This window comes from Bufo bufo, chromosome 6 (assembly GCF_905171765.1).
Source record: "Bufo bufo chromosome 6, aBufBuf1.1, whole genome shotgun sequence".
Classification (NCBI taxonomy): Eukaryota; Metazoa; Chordata; class Amphibia; order Anura; family Bufonidae; genus Bufo; species Bufo bufo.
The window spans coordinates 128,940,448-128,960,409 of record NC_053394.1 but is presented as its reverse complement, the minus strand read 5'-3'; the positions used below and the strand labels follow the sequence as shown (position 1 = coordinate 128,960,409).

Here is a 19,962-nt window from a genome sequence, read left to right as displayed (position 1 = left end):
TGCTTTAAATGATCCTCATATGTCTTGGAGTAGATAATGATGTCATCCAAGTATAGCAATACAGTCGCAAAGTTCTCATGGCCTAAACAACGCTCCATCAACCGCTGGAACGTCCCTGGAGCATTACACAGTCCGAAAGGCATGTAGTTGAATTCAAACAGGCCCATATGTGTGGTGAAAGCGGTCATTTCCCGGTCTTCCGGGGCCATAGGTACCTGCCAGTATCCACTGGTTAAGTCAAGAGTTGAGAAACAGGCTGATGACCCCAGGGCAGTCAAAGATTCTTCAATGCGCGGCAACGGATAAGCGTCTTTGTGGGTGATTTCATTGATTTTTCTATAGTCCACACAGAACCTGATGTTGCCATCTTTTTTACGAACAAGAACTAGGGGCGCAGCCCAGGGACTATGACTGTCCCGGATTATATTAGAGTCCTTCATTTCTTGTATCATCTCCTTTACGGACTGGTAGGTAGTAGGTGGTATGGGTCTGTATCTCTCCTTGATAGGAGGATGAGAGCCAGTGGGTATGGTGTGTTTGATTACACTAACCTCTCCATAGTCCGTGGAGTGCTTGCTAAAAGCCTGGTGGTGCTCTTTCACCAGATTCAGGACTCCTATTTGATTCTCCGGGGTGGATTCGTTCCCCACATGAAGTTCCTCACACCAGGATACTGAAGAGGCGCTGGCAGGGGCGCTGCTGCTCTGTGCAGTTTGAGACGTCTCCGTGGCAGGCAGACGGATAATATCCTGGAAGGATACCTGGAAAAGCTGAGCAACAGGGCAGTGCTTAGAGAGAGCAACAGGGTGATTACTGAAATTAATCAAACGGACAGGCACTTTACCTTGAGATACAGTCACCAGGCTCTTGGCTGCTCGCACGAAGGGATGACTTTCAATTTGGATAGGCTCCACCAGGGCTTGATAGTCTTGGCCCTGGATCCCTAGTACCGCACGGCACCACAGGATGATCTGAGAATTCGGTTGCAGGATTACCGGCCGGTTATCCCGGATCCGGGCAGTACAAATTTCTCCTTTTCCATTCGCGAATTTTTGCTGAGCACACAGCACACTGATAGTCTTTTGAATGACTCTTTTAGAAGCAGGTGAAGCTGAAGGTATGGATTGGTTCAGTGCCTCAAGTACCTCGGAGTAACAATTTTTAAAAACATTAGTCCCTAAGATCACAGGGGTCCCCCTTTTTCTCCGGCTTGCACCACAATCACACCTTGCTGTGGTAATGTGGCTTCTCCCACCTGAAGGGTAGGTTCCCAGTACCCATGGACTTTCACCGGCTTTTCGTTGCTAGCAATGATATCCAGCCAGGATTCTGGTGGCTGGGTGAGGAGACTTGAATCCCAGAATTTGTCAAAGGTGGGTTGTTGGATGGTGGTGACCTGAGACCCAGTATCCAGCAGGGCTTCAAAAGGTATCCCGTTAATGCATATGTTCATTTTTGGACGAGATCCTACATATCTGGGTATCCAACTTGGATCTTTTGGACCTATTGTTCTACCTCCTGAGGGGCGGTCCCCAGCCTCATTTAACTGCCAACATGTTGTCTCAGTATGGCCATATTTTTTACAATAGGTGCAAACAGGCTGCTTGCTGTTCTTAGACCGGTAACTCGGTCGTCCACCGGGATCTTTGGGGTAGACCTCTTTATATGCAGGCGGGAAGAGCCTTTGAGGTAGGGGGCCTTTGTCTTCCAGTAACAATGGTTTCTCCCATTCCTCTATTTTCCTGCACACCTTCTCCAGTCTCTTTACTGGAGCCTGGGTAGCTTGACTGGCTCCTGACGGCTTCACATCAATAAATTTTGGCTGGCAGACCGGTTGTTCAAGGGAGGCCGCCGGCCCTGTGGGTGGATTTTGACCCAGGATACTGATGGCCAGCTCTTTAAAGTCCAAAAGCGTACAATTGGGGTGTTGGATCGACAGCATCCTCAGCTGGCCCTTTAAGTGCTCAGCATGTACACCCGCAATGAACTTCTCTCTCAGGGTCCGGTCCTGGTTCTCAGCCTCCCGGGGGTCCACCTGGACCACGGCCCTCAGGGTCTCTTGCTGGGACAAAGCAAAATCACAGAGTGACTCACTGGGCTGTTGCTTCTTTCTGAAGAACCGCATCTTAACTTCTGACACCGTCCTGGCTTCAAACGTGGTGCCGAGGCGATCAAAGATCTGTTCCATGGTATTTTTTTTGGAGCTGGGCCATGACATGACCTCCCTGCGGGCGGCCCCTTCTAACTGCGCTAAAAGAATCTCCATCTGTTGCTCAGCGGAGATAGGATAGAGCCGGAATAAGGCCATGATCTGGTCTTTAAAGTTTTGAAAGTTGTTGGCTTCCCCGGAATATCGTGGGAACCAGGGGGCCCCAAAATAATATGGCATGGTCAGCGGCATCAGGCTGGATGCTGCCTCAGCGGCGGGCGCCCTGTTTTCAGCTGCGTTAGTTGCAGAAGGCTCGTTGGGGGCCACCTGCCCTGTTTCCTCAGATGCGGACATGGCGTGGTCTATGGATGCGAGTTCTGTAGGCAGACTCACACTGGACTTCCCTCTCATAGGCCGGCTAGGGGTAACCACGGAGAGGGTATGGCCCTTTAAGGAGCGGCGGAGCAGGCCAAAATCAAATTTGGACGTGCTTCCCCTGAATCTAGTCTTTTATTACTAATGAGGGATCTCCCCCAGACTTCCAGCAAGGATCGGAATCTTCCCGGCACTTGAAAACAAAGGGGCCGGTTAATACAGAAGTTTTACTCACTCCGGTGATGCGCAGTCCAAGTCTCGCGAGGTACAAGATTACGTCAATGCGGAGGTCTCACGCGCAGCGTCAGGAGATAGGCGCGGCCTCTCTAGGCTTCAAGATTCGTGGTAGGCGGTACCTTCTTCTTCTTTTTTTCGCGCCAGACGGACACAACGATGGCGCAGCAATAATTCCCGACAGCTTAGGCAGCCATCTTGAAGCATAACGCTGTGGATTCACTGACGGCAAGCGGTGGCTCGGAAACCAGCAAACAGTCCACAATGCACACTTTTACACCGCGATTTTCCACAATCCTTTGGCTCCAAGACTTTCAAATAAACAGATAGGGCATCAATCACTTAGTAGGCAATTATGGCACACAGTTCAGATTCCACTATGGCGTAGAAATGTCCGAATCCATTGTCTTATAGGTGCGGGTCCCACTATATCGAGAACGGAGCCCCGCAAGGTGGTGGCTGGAGGACTCCGGTCCGGCCACCACCAAGCCGGTTCCCCATAGAACAGAATGGGAGCTTACCGCGCATGCACGGCCCCCGCTCCCATTCATTTCTATGGGGCCGACAGAAATATCCAAACCAGCGCTCAGCTATTTTCGCCGGCCCCATAGAAAATGAATGGAGGGCGGCTGTGCATGTGCAGTGTGCCCTCCTTCACTTGCAGGGCTCCATTCTCGATATAAGACAATCGGGGCATATCCTAGCGATATGCACCCATTGTCCATGATGAGACAACCCCTTCAAACTCAGGAAGAGTCCGGTACTAGATGGCCTGACCAGAAAGAGTTCTATTAAAAGGTCAAGGACTTGTTAGCTGCAGATCTGGTGCAGGTTTATAACAATTGTCTCTCTACAGGGAAGATACTGGAGTCTCACTATAAATCAATCTTAGTTCTCCTGGCAAAGAAGGGAACTCTAAAAGATCATAAAAACTGGCATCTATTGACTCTATTAAATACTGATTATAAAATTCTGTCCAAGACATTGTATTACAGGCTGAGTGAGGTAGCGGATGATCTGATAATCGCTAACCAGATGTGTGGCACGAAAGGCCAGACTATAGACAACTCATTACCAGCGATGGACTGGCCATCGGGAGTACCGGGAGAATCCCGGTGGGCCGATCGAATTATGGGCCGGCCAGGGCCGCCATCAGGGGGGTAAAGCTCCAGTAACAGCAGGCAGTGTGGGGGCGGCGCTCACTCACTGACGTCACACGCCTGCTCCTCCCACTAGGCGGCGCAGGCGCGTGACGTCAGTGAGTGAGCGCTGCCGCCCGCACTTGTTACTGGAGGCTGGAGGCGGGAGCTGAATGTAAGGTAGTAAAGAGATGAGCGCTGTGTTAAAATTAAAGTTACTGTCTGCAGCCTGCAGGATACCGATTTATTAATGTATACTACTGTGAGTGGCGGGGAGGGGGATCTATGGATGACGGCACTGTTATAGGGAGGGGGATCCGTGGATGGCACTGTTATGGGGGGGGGGGTCTGTCATGTGGATGACACTTATGGGGGGGGGGTCTGTGGATGACACTTATGGGGGGGATCTGTGGATGGCACCATTATGGAGGGGGATCTGTGGATGACACTGTTATGGAGGGGATCTGTGGATGACACTGTTATGGGGGGATCTGTGGATGACACTATTATGGGGGGATCTGTGGATGACTGTTATGGGGGGGATCTGTGGATGGCACTGTTATGGAGGGTATCTGTGAATGGCACTGTTATGGAGGGGTATCTGTGGATGACACATAGCATAAGATGCTATATACGGTATGTGTCATCCACAGATCCCCCTCTATAACAGTGCCATCCACAGATCCCCCCATAACAGTGCCATCCACAGATCCCCTCCATAACAGTGCCATCCACAGATCCCCTCCATAACAGTGCCATCCACAGATCCCCTCCATAACAGTGCCATCCACAGATCCCCTCCATAACAGTGCCATCCACAGATCCCCTCCATAAAAGTGCCATTCACAGATCCCCTCCATAACAGTGCCATTCACAGATCCCCTCCATAACAGCGCCATTCACAGACGACCCCCCATAAGTGTCATCCACAGACCCCCCCCATAAGTGTCATCCACAGACCCCCCCCCCATAAGTGTCATCCACAGACCCCCCCCCCCATAAGTGTCATCCACAGATCCCCCCATAAGTAAAACCTGTTTATACTTACAGTGGAATGTTTTTACTTATGTTTTTTTTTGAGTGTGTTTGGGAAAAATAAAGTGGGCCGGTCTGTCTGAAGTCCAGGGCCACTTTATTGTCCCAGTCCATCTCTGCTCATTACTACTGGTCAGAGAAGCCATGACATACATGAGACAGCATGGGGAAGGAGTGTATATTGTAGGGTTAGACCTGAGTAAAGCCTTTCATAAATTCTATGATGGCTACCTGTACTAGGTGTTGATGGAGTATGGCCTTCCTCCTCGCTTTGTACAATGGCTTCAGGTTCTCTATAATGAGGCTGTAAGCCAGCTTCTGATTAATTACCACCTAGGACCGTAATAGCGAACCTTTTACAGACCGAGTGCCCAAACTGTAACCCAAAACCCACATATTTATCACAAAGTGCCAACACAGCAATTCAACCTGAATACTACAGTCCAATATAGTATATCTTCCATGTACTTTATAATTTAGCTATAATAGCCTGCTAACATTCAATGCTCTGCTTGTGCTGTTCATAGCGTGGCCTTATATGTCTTTAGTGTCGATCCTTTCTTGAGCAAATTGCTGAATAATAAAGATTTTCAAAGGCTGAGATGTCATCTTCAGGAAAAAGTGGAAGATATAAAGTTCTGCACCTATGGAGATGATGTGACGCTCATGGTGTCTTCTAGAGCTGATTCCACAGAACTAGAACAAGAAATAGAAGAGTTCTCCAAAGTGTCTAATTCGGTGGTGAACATGGAGAAGAGTGAGGCGCTGTGGCTGGGGAATGACAGCAATGTCTTCTCTGTGCCCTTCAGGACAGTTCAGGACAAAATTAATATACTGAGAGTTGTGTTTGAGTAGTAGATGAAGGAAAGGTGAACTGGGAGGAGAAGTTGGCAAAAGGTGCAGAGCTGGAAGCGTTGGAAGCTGATGTATGAGAAGAAGATCCTCCTGATGAGGAGATTCCTACAGTACTTCTGCTCTTCCTTTATATTTCTGTGGTGTTCCCAGTGTCAGACTAATCAATGTCTTTTTCCACTTCTTGTGGGGTAGCAGGGTGAGCGTGGTCAGGAGGAACATTGTCTATCTCCCCTATAGGGAGGTTGGACTCTCAATGCCCTGCCCAGAGCTTTTCTTTAATTTGATGATTTTGATGAGAAATTTTTCATTTTGTAAGACTTTGAAGATGTAGCTATGGTGCTGTCTGCTCAGGAGTCAGATCCAGCAGTTTGTGTCTGTGTGGTCGGTAGGTCATCCCATTAACTGGAACTCAGGGCTCATTAAGAATAATGTGTCTTGGTATGGATTTCATATCATCAATAAGATCATTAGGTGGAGGATCCTGTACGATGAAGACAAATTGCTCAATAAGAAGGTGACATACAACAACCTGCTGATATCTAAGTTTAGGGTCCAGATACAGCTGAATGATGCCCCAAATCTAGATGTAAAGCAGGCTGCAAAAATATTACAGGATCCTACAGTACCTTCTCACATGGGAGACATTTCATAGCAAGATGTATATAAGAGCCAATGTGAAGTGCCAAAATGTATCAGACAGATCATGTTTTAGAGAAAAGTGTGATCGGATTGTAGAGATAATGCAGCATCTCCTATCAGCGTGTCCATTCATTACACAGGTATTGAAGGCCGTGTCCCTGGCCTTGCAGTTACCCCCATGTAATAGAGCAGCCATACCCTCAACTAATGAGAGAAGACTTCCCGCTGCAGCTCAGGGCATATCACAAAAGTTCTCTTTATGTAATAAATGTGGTGAACACATACCATCTGTGGTGTGCGCGTTGCTGTATGGTCATTAATAAAGAACTCATCTCCTGGAATAATGTCAAGTATAATATCATAGAAAGTCTGAAGACAGTATATAAGAAAGACCTGGTAAATAATGTAAATATTGTATACTTGAAGAGGATTCATGTACATGATGTTTTGGTAACTTCATTTTTTATTTTATTTTTCCCTATGATTTTATTGTGATATATTGTAATATTTTGTTGTAAGTGATCATTATACTAGTTATATTCTTGTACATAGGAGGACATATTATAGTAGTTATATTCTTGTAGAAAGAAGTCAGTATTATAATAGTTATATTTTTTTACATATGGGCAGCAGTGATGGTCAGTTCGCAGTGTTATAATACTGCCTCCTATGTACAAGAATATAAGTAATATAATACTACCCATCAGTGATGGTCAGTTCGCAGTTTTCTCCAGCGAACACATGCGGGCTGCCATCTTTAGTAAGGTAGACTCACCCGTCCGGCGATGCACAGGTAAGCCCTTACCTGTGCCTGTGCCGGAGCCGGTCTGAAATCAAATGCTGTCACCGAGAACAGGCAGTTCCGAGAACAGCCCGATGAAGGCCCCCGGCGGCTGTTCTCGGAACTGCCTGCTCCCTGTGACTGCATTTGATTTCCGAACAAGTCCCGGCACAGGCACAGGTAAGGGCTTACCTGTGCATCTCCGGACGGGTGAGTCTACCTTACTAAAGATGGCAGCCCGCATGTGTTCGCTGGAGAACACTGCGAACTGACCATCACTGATGGGTAGTATTATAGTACTTATATTCTTGTACATAGGAGGCAGTATTATAATAGCTATATTTTTGTACATAGGTGGGCTGTATTATAGTAGTCACATTCTTGTACATAGGGGACAATATTTTAGTAGTTATATTCTTGTACATAGAAGGCAGTTTTTATTTAGTACTTATATTCTTGTACATAGGGGGCAGTATTATGCGGTGTTCATATGGTATACATCTGGTGTGTTATAATAGTCTTTCACTTGTACCATTGTACCATCCATGTCGGCGTTGTTTGCTTGTGGGTTTGGACTTCTGCCATTTTCTTCAATGGTGGTTCATGTGCCACTGAGCTGTGTATCCTAGTCCTGGTTAGTTTTGGTGTGAATTGTGCCAATGTGCTTGTACTACTCCTCAGTTTGGTAGTGCGAGGGTAACTCTTTTCCATCCTGTGTGTGACTGCATTTGTTTGAATATTGGGGGTCATTTATTAAACAGAAATACACCTAAATAAGGCATATTTCTGGTGCAGATTGTGGCGCAAAGATCATTTTTGTCGAAATCTGCGATTTCTCACACCAGATCTAAAAAAAGTGGGCGTGGCGTGGGAAGGGTCGTCCAGTTTGTCTCATTTATCATTTTCTATGCCTGTTTTAGGCATAAAAAATGGTCTAAATATAAGACAGCAAGGAAGCTGTCTAACATTTAGAAGTAGCGGAGGATCCTCTGAAGTTATGTAGAGGCCAGCGCCTCTACATAACTCCGGCAGATCCACCACCAGCTATAGGGGATATTAAGACCGGCGTCTAAAACATTGGTCTTAATAAATGTGCCCCATTGTGTTTATTAAGTCTACCATATATTCCCGAGTTCTGTGTCCGTTTGGTGGATGTTTCTTGAGTGCCGTGAACTGCCCTGATTGTGCAATCATATCTTTCTTTCTATGTACTCTGCTTGACCTTGTCTTGGATTGTATGTGCTTTGCTACAGTCGGTATGGAGCTTATCTGTCTGTCTATGTGTGCCGGCTTCAGTCCATGGGGGAGATTTATCAAAAGTAGTGTAATGGAAAACTGGCTTGGTTGCCCATAGCAACCAATCAGATTCCATATTTAATTTTTCAGAGCTCCTTTGGAAAATAAGAAAAATGGAATCTGATTGGTTGTTATGGGCAGCTAAATTCATTTTTAGTGTTGAGCGAGCATGCTCGGCTGAACTGCTCTTCGGCTCGAACATCGCTATGAGCGTCAGATTCGAGTCCTCGGCTGAATACTTGAGTGCAATTTAATACAATGAAAGTCAATGGGAGACCCGAGCATCAAACCAGGCACTCCCTGCTCTTGAGAAAATCGTGAATTTTTATTGTGAATTTTCCATGCAAAAGCCTACACTAATAAGCTTGGCAAAAGACTCATAGTCTAATATTCTTGTCAGAAGACTATGAAACCAATAGATGGCGCTATTGAGTTATGAACAGCGCCATCTATTGGTTTCATAGTCTTCTGACAAAACTATTAGTCTACTCTTGTCATAAGACTGTGAAACCAATAGATGGCGCTGTTCATAACTCAATAGCGCTATCTATTGGTTTTCATAGTCTTATGACAGCTAAAAAACAAGGCAGATTCTGCTCATTTGCATGTCTTTCCCATATGCCTATGTTTATGCAAATGAGTTTTTACATGACAAAACTATATAGAAAGGTTTTTGAATATTATGTTAGGACAATCAAAAAACTTTTTTTTCGCCCTAATGATATTGATCTAGGTGTGCAGGTCCACCCAAGCCATCCAACAGATTCAAAATTACTTTGAGGTTTACTGGTTCTCAGTCAGATAAGAGCTGGTTTGGAATATCTCATAGTGCACAAGGCTGCCATTGTAAGGTATGCTGGCTGTTATCTTTCTCATGGATAGATTGATGGCTTGCACATACCCAGCTTTTGGCATATAGCCTTTTTGTGGTTGTCTATTGTATGTCGTACATAATAGGTGTCTAAGACGCATCCTGCTATCCTCTTAATGCTGTTTCCAAACCAAATTGATTGGGTTTCCATCAATTTCTTACCCTTTTTTATGAACCAGACACCCTCTTCTCTTCCGAGCAGGGGGTGCCTAGGGTTCTCCCATTGACTTCCATTGTGCTAGGTAGAACACACAAGCATACCGATGTGTTTTGCCAGAGCACATGAGCACTTTGGTGCTCGCTCAACACTATTAGTTTTCCATTCTATTAATTTTAATAAATCTCCCCCCATTTGTCCAAATTCCTTCACTGCATGTCTGGCTCTTGTGCATTCTGGGTATGTTCGCCAGTGTGCCTTGCTCTTTCTGAATACAAACGGGTTCCTGCAGCACCTACGAAGTGTGAAGAGGTTCCTGAGTCTTTCTGCATGGGCTCCTGATCTGTTCATCTGACAGTACTCCATGTTTAGTACCAGGACTGTGTCTCTGGTTTTGTCCCCAGTGTCTCTTGACCTCAGTAGGTCAGCTACCAAGTATACTGGGGCCATCTCAGGAGGTAGCTGTCGCTAACCAGCAGCAAAGGCCACATCCCTGTACAGGAGTTAAAGAGTACTGGGAAGGCACCAGAATAACTGTGTTAGGGTTTGGCCCAATGTTAGACTGGTTACTTGGCACAGTGGTTCTACTACCATTACAGTACTGTACACATGTACTGTAACAGAATTTTATATTATAGTAGTGATATTCTTTTACATAGGGTAGCAGTTTTATAGTATTATTATGCATAAGGAACAATACTGTAGTAGTTATATTCTTGTACATAAGGGACAGTATTATAGTAGTTACTACATATGATACTACTTATGAGTATTATAGCAGCTAAAAATTTTACACACTGGGAACAGTATTATAGAAGTATTCTTGAACTCAGGGGGTCAGTATCACAATAGGTACTGTATTTAAGATACAAATATTACCAGCTGGAAATATATTATTATTATTATTATTTGATTTGTATGTGTATTTTACAGCACAATATTACACCAGAATATGAAATTATTTACCTGCTACATAAAATATGCCTTAAACTTTAATACTGTGTACAAGCTAATACTGTGAATCTATTTAGCAAAGCTAGTACACAGTATTGTCTTTGTCATATTATCTACACACTATGCAGAACATATGCTTTCTATACTGGAGCACAGCACCACCTGGAGGCCATTTTAAGATTGCATTACAAACTACATTAATTAGCATCCTGATTAATCTTCTTCCAGTGAGTGCGCTGATGTACAGAAAAGTGACCTGCCATAAGATGACCATACACCTAACAGACAAATACACCATTATGTTTACAGGGGGTTGCCAACTCTCCCCGTCATGTTGAATGTCCACATTTTCAATTCTTTTTTCTCATGTCAGATAAACCGCTAGTAGTGTCTAGTAGCAGCTTATCCCTTCTCCCCATTGAAAGCACATATACCCTCAGCTGTCTATAAATGTGTATAATGGTTCAGAAATAATTTCATTTGTATGCCCACTTTTAATTAGAACAGAGCTGGTGTGGTGGTCTGGTGTCTTGATGTTAAGGTGGTGTAGTGGTTAGCACTGTTGCCCTTTAGTTCTGGGTTCCTGGGTTTGAATTTGACCAAGGTGAACATTTGCATGGAGTTTGCATGCTCTCCCTGTGTTTGCACGGACGGTTACTCTAGGTGTTCTGATTTCTTCCCCTATCAGTAAAAGCATACTGACAAGTTAATTTAGAATTTAAATTGTTGGCTTCAATGAAGACATTGGAGGAGATTTATAAAAACTGGGGTAAAGAAAAACTGGCTCAGTTGTCCGTAGCAAACAATTAGATTCCACTTTTCATTTTCTAAAAGCGCTCTAAAAAATGAAAGGTGGAATCTGATTGGCTGCTATGGGCAACTAACCCAGTTTTCATTTATACCAGTTTTGATAAATCTCCCCCATTGAGTGATATCAGTTTTTTGTTGGGACAATATAAATAAATACAAATAAATAACAACGTAAATAATATTAACACCCAATAATTCTTTTAGGAAGAGCAGGGTCAATCAGCAACACAGAGTGTGTTGGTTTACTGGGAGGCAATGGCTTGTCCACTCATGATTATATTCGGAAGGAAGTATCTCCATTCAAATGGCATAGACTGATATGCTGCAACTACCCTCCTCAACATTGAAATTGCAGCACCAAGAAGGACAAGCCATAAGCTGATGCAAATCAAGGAAGCAGCAAGTGTCATTAAGATCTGCAGATGACCATATTTTCAAACAGCTAGCTCCAGGGACATAGAAGCCAGATGGAAAGCAAAGTTTTTTTTGCCACATGAAACCTAAAAAGTCTGATCAAATCCTGTCGGATGATTGTGTGATGTCTACTGTTCATTGACATGCCAGTTATCGCCACTTGTCACAAACTGAGAAGGACAGAATACTTGAAATGAGATACCTTGGTTTATAACTTTGGCAGATCTCTACACGCCTAAGCTGAGATGTCAGCACTGTTCAATGTTGCATGTCCTGCTGATTGGGAGAACAATGATAAATTGGAGTGACAGCAAGAGGTGCACAGATTAGAAGAATGACACAGTAATGCATTCTGTACTGCAAGTGCAGCAGGTGTCTCCCCCCAGGTCCCTCTCTATACCGCGTCCCAGGAGTAGGAAATGCCAAGTGGTATGTTGCGGCCTAAAATGTCTCTTTATATCATGGTGCTCCTACCTGCATACGGCTGGACCCCAGGCTTGGGCCCTGAAGCAATAAATAGGGGGAATAATTGAAGGATTTGAAGAAATAACTTGAGTCCAGACCTTGAGATGAAGTTAAATGGCAGCTTTACTTGAATAAACGTTTCTCCAAACACTTTCAGGCTTTGTCTAGGTTCCAGCAGGCTTTAGCATTAAACTGGCAGGCAAACTCAACTCTGCTCTATCCTTCTCTCACTCTGCTGTACTGACAAGCTGACCAGGTAACTTGGCTTCTTCTTTATGCTGCACTTCACTATTAAGTCAGACTTATCTTCAGCCAAGGAATAGGTTAGAATCCTGGCAGCTCCAACATGGAGTCTCAACCAGCACAAACCAGAACTGCCCTACCTCCTTTTGGTAGCAAGCAGGACTGTCCCACTTCTGACCAAAGAGGGGGAAAATGGAATGGTGAGTTCTATTCTAACTATAGCTCTGCCATGTTTGCTGCCACCTGCTGGTGATCCAGGCACATTACATGAACAGTTACATAACTGTGTTGAGAAACCTGGAAATAAATATATAGATGACATACAGGTTAGACCATAAAAGATAGTAGCAAGGTGCAGAAGTGGTAACACCACTGTGGGGTGTTACACAAGTGAAATTGGACATCACATTCAAAGGCTAGGGCGGCAAACTGTGTCTATATAAACCATCAGAAGGTGTTTGAAAAACATTGGGTTCCGAGATATACGTCCAGCTACAGGTGTTCCATTGACCTCACACTACCGCTCTCAAAGGCTATCATGGTGCACAGCAAGACAGCAATGGAGGTTGGAATAGAGGTCTATCCTCTTCAGCAATGAGTCCCGCTTTTGTCTTGGATGTAAAGATAGCTGGAGATTGGTCTGGAGATCACGTGGGTAACATCATGATGAGGTCTTCACTAGGTAACGTCACCCCAGTCCTACTCCTGAGATTATGATGTGGGGTGGTATAATGTATGGTAGTCGGACCTCACTAGTCTTCATTTCAGGTACACTAAGAGCTTAGCGTTAAATTGTTTTGTTGTGGAACCAGTGGTACTGCTATTTCTCTAAAGTGTCCTAGGGGCCATTTTTCAAAAGGACAATGCCAGGCAACATGTTGATCATGCTACTGTGCGCTGCCTGCGTGGCTTAAATGTGCTACTATGGTCTGTAACATTTCTGCACTTGTTTCCCTTTGAGAATACCTAGGACGTCATTGGTCAGCAATTACAAAAGGAACCTCTAACAGCGGATCTTGATGATTTGTGTGTTCAAGTGTATTCAGCGTGGCAGAACATTCCTCAGACGACCATTAATAACCTCATTGACAGCATGCCAATGTGTGTGTATTTCTGCATGTGGCGCTCATACTCAATATTGAATAAATCAATATGTTTTGAACATTTTGCTTCCTTTTTTTTATCATTTGCATATCATTAACATGTCTATCGACCCCTGTGATTTTCATAATTCCATGACTTTTCCTTCTTGGTGCTGCAATTTACATGTTGAGGAGTGTATAAAGTGAAGCTCAACACTCTAACATTGGTTCCAGTGACAGTATATTAAAGGGGTATTTTCATCACAGACAATGGGGGCATATCGCTAGGATATGCCCCCATTGTCTGATAGGGACACGCACCTACATCGAGAACGGAGCGGGGAGAGCTGTGGCTGGAGGACCCCGGAATTCCCAGGGTCCGTCCACCACCAAGCGCTGCTCCCCACTGCTCCCATAAAAGTGAATGGGAGTGCACCGCGCACGCGCGGCCCCTGTTCCCATTCATTTCTATGGGGCAGACGGAAATTGCCTAGCCAGCGCTCGGCTATTTTCGGCAACCTCATAGAAATGAATGGAGGGCGTCTGCGCATGCGCAGTGCGCCCTCCGTTAATTTCCCTGCTCTGTTCTCATTGTAGGTGCGGGTCCGAGAGGTGGGACCCACACCTATCAGACAATGGGGGCATATCCTAGCGATATGTCCCCATTGTCTGTGATGGTAATACCCCTTTAAGGTCTTAAAGGTTATTTGTGAACCAATCCTCATTAACTCCAGAGTAGGTGTCTACATTATCATGTCAGAGCCTTGGCCCACCAAATAATCCTCTGAAGCTCTGGTGGGACAGTGGCCCCTGCAGATGTTTGTAGTGTTTAAATCACGGTCTCATAGATACTCAAAAGGAGATAATGGTCGAAGTAGACATATGCTGTGTTTGATTTCTCCCACAGTCTTTGCTTTGTGTCTCTGGTATATGTCTCATTTAGCACTAGTCTTGCAATGTTATATTGACTTAAATCTTCTACCATCTTCTTCTAGATTGACCTTACTCAAACCTGGGAGAGGTCACGTTCGGAGTTCGAGCTGGTCAGAAAGTTAGGACAAGGATTTTTTGGAGAAGTTTATGAAGGCGTCTGGAATGACACGGTAAAAGTAGCCATAAAGACCTTCAAGGAAGGTTGGTGTTTGTCAAAATTAATTAGTTATGGCAATGAGATGAAGATCGGGAGATGTCCATATTAAAGGGTGTTCTTCTCCTTACAGATGACCTCAACAGAAGTGACTTTGAAAAGGAGATACATGCTCTCAAGAATATTTGTCACAGGAATCTCATCCAGTTGCTGGCCTTGTGCACAATTGGAGAACCTGTCTACATTGTCACTGAGCTTATGGTCAAAGGAAACCTAAATGAATACTTGAAAGGTAAGGCAAGATGACAATAATGTCTTTAAGGCAAGAGACAAGTAGATTCCAGTACATTTAGGAGTAAACTAACTGTCTTACCATTCATTCACTGCTCAAGGAGACAGAGTGAATCTTTCTAATATATACCTTGTCATGATTGTGCCTGTGTGAAGACTTGTAAATGCCTGGATGGAAACAGTCAGCAAGTCGCTGTTGACAGACTCCATATTCTTATTGTTTCACTCTGTTTTGCAATTTTAACACATAATGGGGGTTTGCTTAGGGTCATTTATCAATAGCACCTTAATAGCTTCTAAGCTCAGATCATTACCTAATTGGAGTTGTAAGTATTCTTAAATATTTATATTCATAGTATTTGAAAGTTCAAGTGCTAGCAATCATCATCAATATATGTGTTAAGGACTAGAAGAAAGCTTTATTTCGGAAGGGCTACAGCTTTCACCTTGTTCTCATTTGGGCTGTTTGCAATTGCTCTGGGTGCCTGGGGATAGAAATAGTCAATAAACTGCTGTTGACAGATCTGTCATTCTTATTAGGCTACTTTCACACTTGCGTTCGGGGTTCCGCTTGTGAGTTCCGTTTGAAGGCTCTCACAAGCGGCCCCGAACGGATCCGTACAGCCCCAATGCATTCTGAGTGGATGCGGATCCGCTCAGAATGCATCAGTTTGGCACCGTTTGGCCTCCGCTCAGCAGGCGGACACCCGAACGCAGCTTGCAGCGTTTTCGTGTCCGCCTGGCCGTGCGGAGCCAAACGGATCCGTCCAGAGTTACAATGCAAGTCAATGGGGACGGATCCGTTTGACGTTGACACAATATGGTGCAATTTCAAACTGATCCTTCCCCCATTGACTTTCAATGTAAAGTCAGGAGTCCCTATTAATATACCATCAGATCGGAGTTTTCTCCAATCCGATGGTATATTTTAACTTGAAGCGTCCCCATCACCATGGGAACGCCTCTATGTTAGAATATACCATCGGATTTGAGTTACATCGTGAAACTCAGATCCGACAGTATATTTTAACACAGAGGCGTTCCCATGGTGATGGGGACGCTTCAAGTTAGAATATACTAAGAACTGTGTACATGACTGCCCCCTGCTGCCTGGCAGGTGCTGCCAGGCAGCAGGGGGCAGACCCCCCCTTCCCTCCTGTATTTAACTCATTGATGGCCAGTGCGGCCCCCCCCTCCCTAGTATTAAATGTGACCAGTGCGGCCCCCCTCCCTCTATATTTATTGGTGGCCAGTGCGGCCCCCCCTCCCTCCCCAGTATTAAATGTGACCAGTGCGGCCCCCCTCCCTCTATATTCATTAGTGGCCAGTGCGGCCCCCCTCCCTCCCCAGTATTAAATGTGACCAGTGCGGCCCCCCTCCCTCTATATTCATTGGTGGCCAGTGCGGATTCCCAGTATTAAATGTTACCAGTGCGGCCTCCCCTCTCCCCCCCCTAATTAAAATCACCCCCCCCCCCCATCATTGGTGGCAGCGGAGAGTACCGATCGGAGTCCCAGTTTAAATCGCTGGGGCTCTGATCGGTTACCATGGCAGCCAAGACGCTATTGCAGTCTTGGCTGCCATGGTTACTTAGCAATAAATAGAAGCATTATACTTACCTGCGAGCTGCGATGTCTGTGACCGGCCGGGAGCTCCTCCTACTGGTAAGTGACAGGTCTGTGCCATAGGCAATGCGCCGCACAGACCTTTCACTTACCAGTAGGAGGAGCTCCCGGCCGGTCACAGACATCGCAGCTCGCAGGTAAGTATAATGCTTCTATTTATTGCTAAGTAACCATGGCAGCCAAGACTGCAATAGCGTCTTGGCTGCCATGGTAACCGATCGGAGCCCCAGCTATTAAACTGGGTCTCCGATCGGAACTCTCCGCTGCCACCACTGATGGGGGGGGGGGGGGTGATTTTAATTAGGGGGGGGAAGAGGGGAGGCCGCACTGGTCACAATACTGGGAATCCGCACTGGCCACCAATGAATATAGAGGGAGGGGGGCCGCACTGGTTACAATTAATACTGGGGAGGTGTCACGACTGAGGATGGGGGAAATCCTCAGCCGTGTAAAGCCTGGTCATGTTATGGCCTACTCGGCCAGGAGAACAGGATAGGGAGCAGGTCACCTCCTAACAGCGTCCCTACCCTGACCCTAACTCCTAACTGCATGGGCCGACCTTAAAGGTAGGAGGACCCATGCGCAGGAACCTCGGATCCCTAACTCACCCTCCGTCCGGTCCCTGCGCTAGGAGTCAGAGTAAGACGCCCCACTCCTCCTAGGCACGGAGGAGCAGGAGTCTCAACGGCCAAGCTGTTGGGAAAATGGGGGAACACAAACAGTCCTATGGATATGGCAGGTAATGTGAACTAGTTCCACTTACCTGCCACAGCCTTGCTGACTGGATCCCTGTGCAGGCAAGCTGAAGTCCAGACAAGATTCAATGAACCCAGCAAACACACAACCACACACAGGAACCCAGATCCATAGCTGCACAAATATACAACAGGAACAAATCAACTGATCATAACATAACATAGTGTATCACAATTTATGATCACAAGGGTGGCCCACACTGGCAGATGGAAAAGACCAGGAGAGTTCCTCCAGCTTACAAGGCTGGAGTACCCCTCAGAAGTCTGTCTAAACTGAGGCTTTATAGCCCAGGCAGCCACACCCACAAACGGACACACCCAGTGCACACACACTAGGAAGGAGATTAACCCTTCCAACACCAGGGAAGGGAAAACACCACTAATAGGAGACGTGCACACAATAACATACCACACGGTGCACACAACACACACACCTAACAAAAGGTTGCTAGGTGTGACCGCATGCCAGGGCAGCAAGCTGCCAAGCGACGCTCAGGCTGCTAAAAACACTGGTTGCCCGCGGCAACCACAAGTGAGGCCACAGACAAGCGGCCCTCACCCATGGTTGAACGCCCATACAAAAACGCAGGCAACCGCATGCGGTAAAGGAGTCACGGTCATGGGCATGGCCGTGACAGGAGGGAGGGGGGGCCGCACTGGCCACCAATGAATATAGAGGGAGGGGGGCCGCACTGGTCACATTTAATACTGGGGAGGGAGGGGGGCCGCACTGGTCACATTTAATACAGGGGAGGGAGGGGGTCTGCCCCCTCCTGCCTGGCAGCACCTGATCTCTTACAGGGGGCTATGATTCGCACAATAATTGTGCGGATCACAGCCCCTTGTAAGAGATCGGGTGCTGCCAGGCAGCAGGGGGCAGTCATGTACACAGTTCTTTTAGTATATTCTAACTTGAAGCGTCCCCATCACCATGGGAACGCTTCTGTGTTTAGAATATACTGTCGGATCTGAGTTTTCCCGAAGTGAAAAATCAGATCTGAAATAAACAGTTATGCAGACAGATCCGTTCTGAACGGATGCAAGCGTTTGCATTATAGGAGCGGATCAGTCTGTACAGACACCAGACGGATCCGCTCCTAACGCAAGTGTGAAAGTAGCCTTAGAAGTCTCCCTTCAGTACATAATGGTGGTGTGCTGTGAATACGCTGTGGGTTTGAATGATGTTGATTTCCTTATTGTAAGAATATTCAGTGGTGAATCATCTCATTTTACCACATACGTTATACACCAGTATAGTAATGAAGGGTTTAAATCCCTGCATAACTAGCTCTATTTGAGATTCAGATGAGACAACCCTTTGGTAAAGTGGGCACAAAACATCTGAACAGAATTTTTAAGAGCTTGAGAGAAGAGGGTGGCACATGGACTTTAATGGATTTTATTAAGTGACTATAAAAGATGACCAAAGTTCATGTCTTTGCAGGTCCTGAAGGCAAGCGACTAAAAAATGCTGACTTTCTTCAGATGATTTGCCAGGTGGCAGATGGTATGGAATATCTGGAAAAGAAACAAGTTGTCCACAGGGATCTGGCCACACGAAATGTTCTAGTTGGAGAAAACCTTATCTGCAAGATTGCTGATTTTGGATTGGCTCGGCTACTTAAGGTTATTAATAAGACCCCTGTCCTACCAAAGTTTTGTGGGTGTGTATTTGTATATCAGGAAGCTGGCCATGGCATACCTTTACAGGAGTCATAACTACATTGTTCTCAGCTCTAGCTCAAAACCCAATTTCCTGTCATATTGAGATATTAATTTCTGCCTGCATCTAGCCACCACTAGGGGGAGTCTACTGCAGAAAGATTTATACACCTTCCATGAAAGAGAATCTAAGCAGGTGACAGAGACCCTGATCACAACGCAGAGTCACTTCCTAAATGTTGGCTTGTCATTCTCTAAATATCAGGGCAACATAAAACTAGTGATTCCCTTTAAGTTCATTGATTGAGAGTTCCCACTAGTGTCAGCTGCAGGCAGAGGTTTGTCAGTTAACCCTTTAATGACTTGATGAAGGGAAGCAGAGGATTTGGAGCTCTATACCAAAAAAAAATGAAAGGGGTTGTCTAAGTATTTAATACTGATGACCTACCCTCAGGACAGGTTACCAGTACCTAATCGATGGGTGTCCGACACCCATGACCCCTGCCAATCAGCTGTTTGAAGAGACCGTTGTGCTCCGGTGAGTGCTGCATCCTCTTTCTAGGCCAGTGATGTCATGTTCATGGGTCACATGGCCTAGGCGCATCCCCGTCCCGTTCCAGGGAATGAAGCTGACTTGCAATACAAAGCACAGCTGCTATACAATAGACGGCACTGTGCTTGTTATGCCGTGAGGAGGCTACGGCGCTCACCAGAGCGCCGTAGCCTCTTCGAACAGCTGATCGATGGGGATGCCGGAAGTTGGACTCCGACCAATCATATAATGATGACCTATTCTGAGGAAAGGTCATCAATATTAAACACTAGGAAAACTCTTTAAAGCTTTAACCCTTAAAATACAGGATATAGAGTACAAAACTTTAAGAAAAAAGTCTTTAAAATGTGTCAAAAGTCCTCAGCAGTAATCCTGCACTTGGGTTCAATGACTAGGCTATAGTGATGTTGCTTTGCTAGTGACGTCATGTTTATAGGGATGTAATTCCCAGAGCAGCTATTGGGTGATGTGAACTTGTGTCATGATGTCA

General features: G+C 45.7%; 1 protein-coding gene across 1 annotated transcript in view; it reads left to right on the top strand.

Annotated features, from left to right (window-relative positions):
* Nucleotides 1-19,962, top strand: part of SRMS (src-related kinase lacking C-terminal regulatory tyrosine and N-terminal myristylation sites) — a 64,250-nt gene that overhangs the window by 29,069 nt on the left and 15,219 nt on the right. The window contains exons 4-6 of the mRNA XM_040437356.1: nt 14,495-14,633; nt 14,720-14,878; nt 18,702-18,883. Of these exons, the coding sequence (XP_040293290.1) occupies nt 14,495-14,633; nt 14,720-14,878; nt 18,702-18,883 (480 nt within the window). The remainder of the gene's footprint in view (nt 1-14,494; nt 14,634-14,719; nt 14,879-18,701; nt 18,884-19,962) is intronic.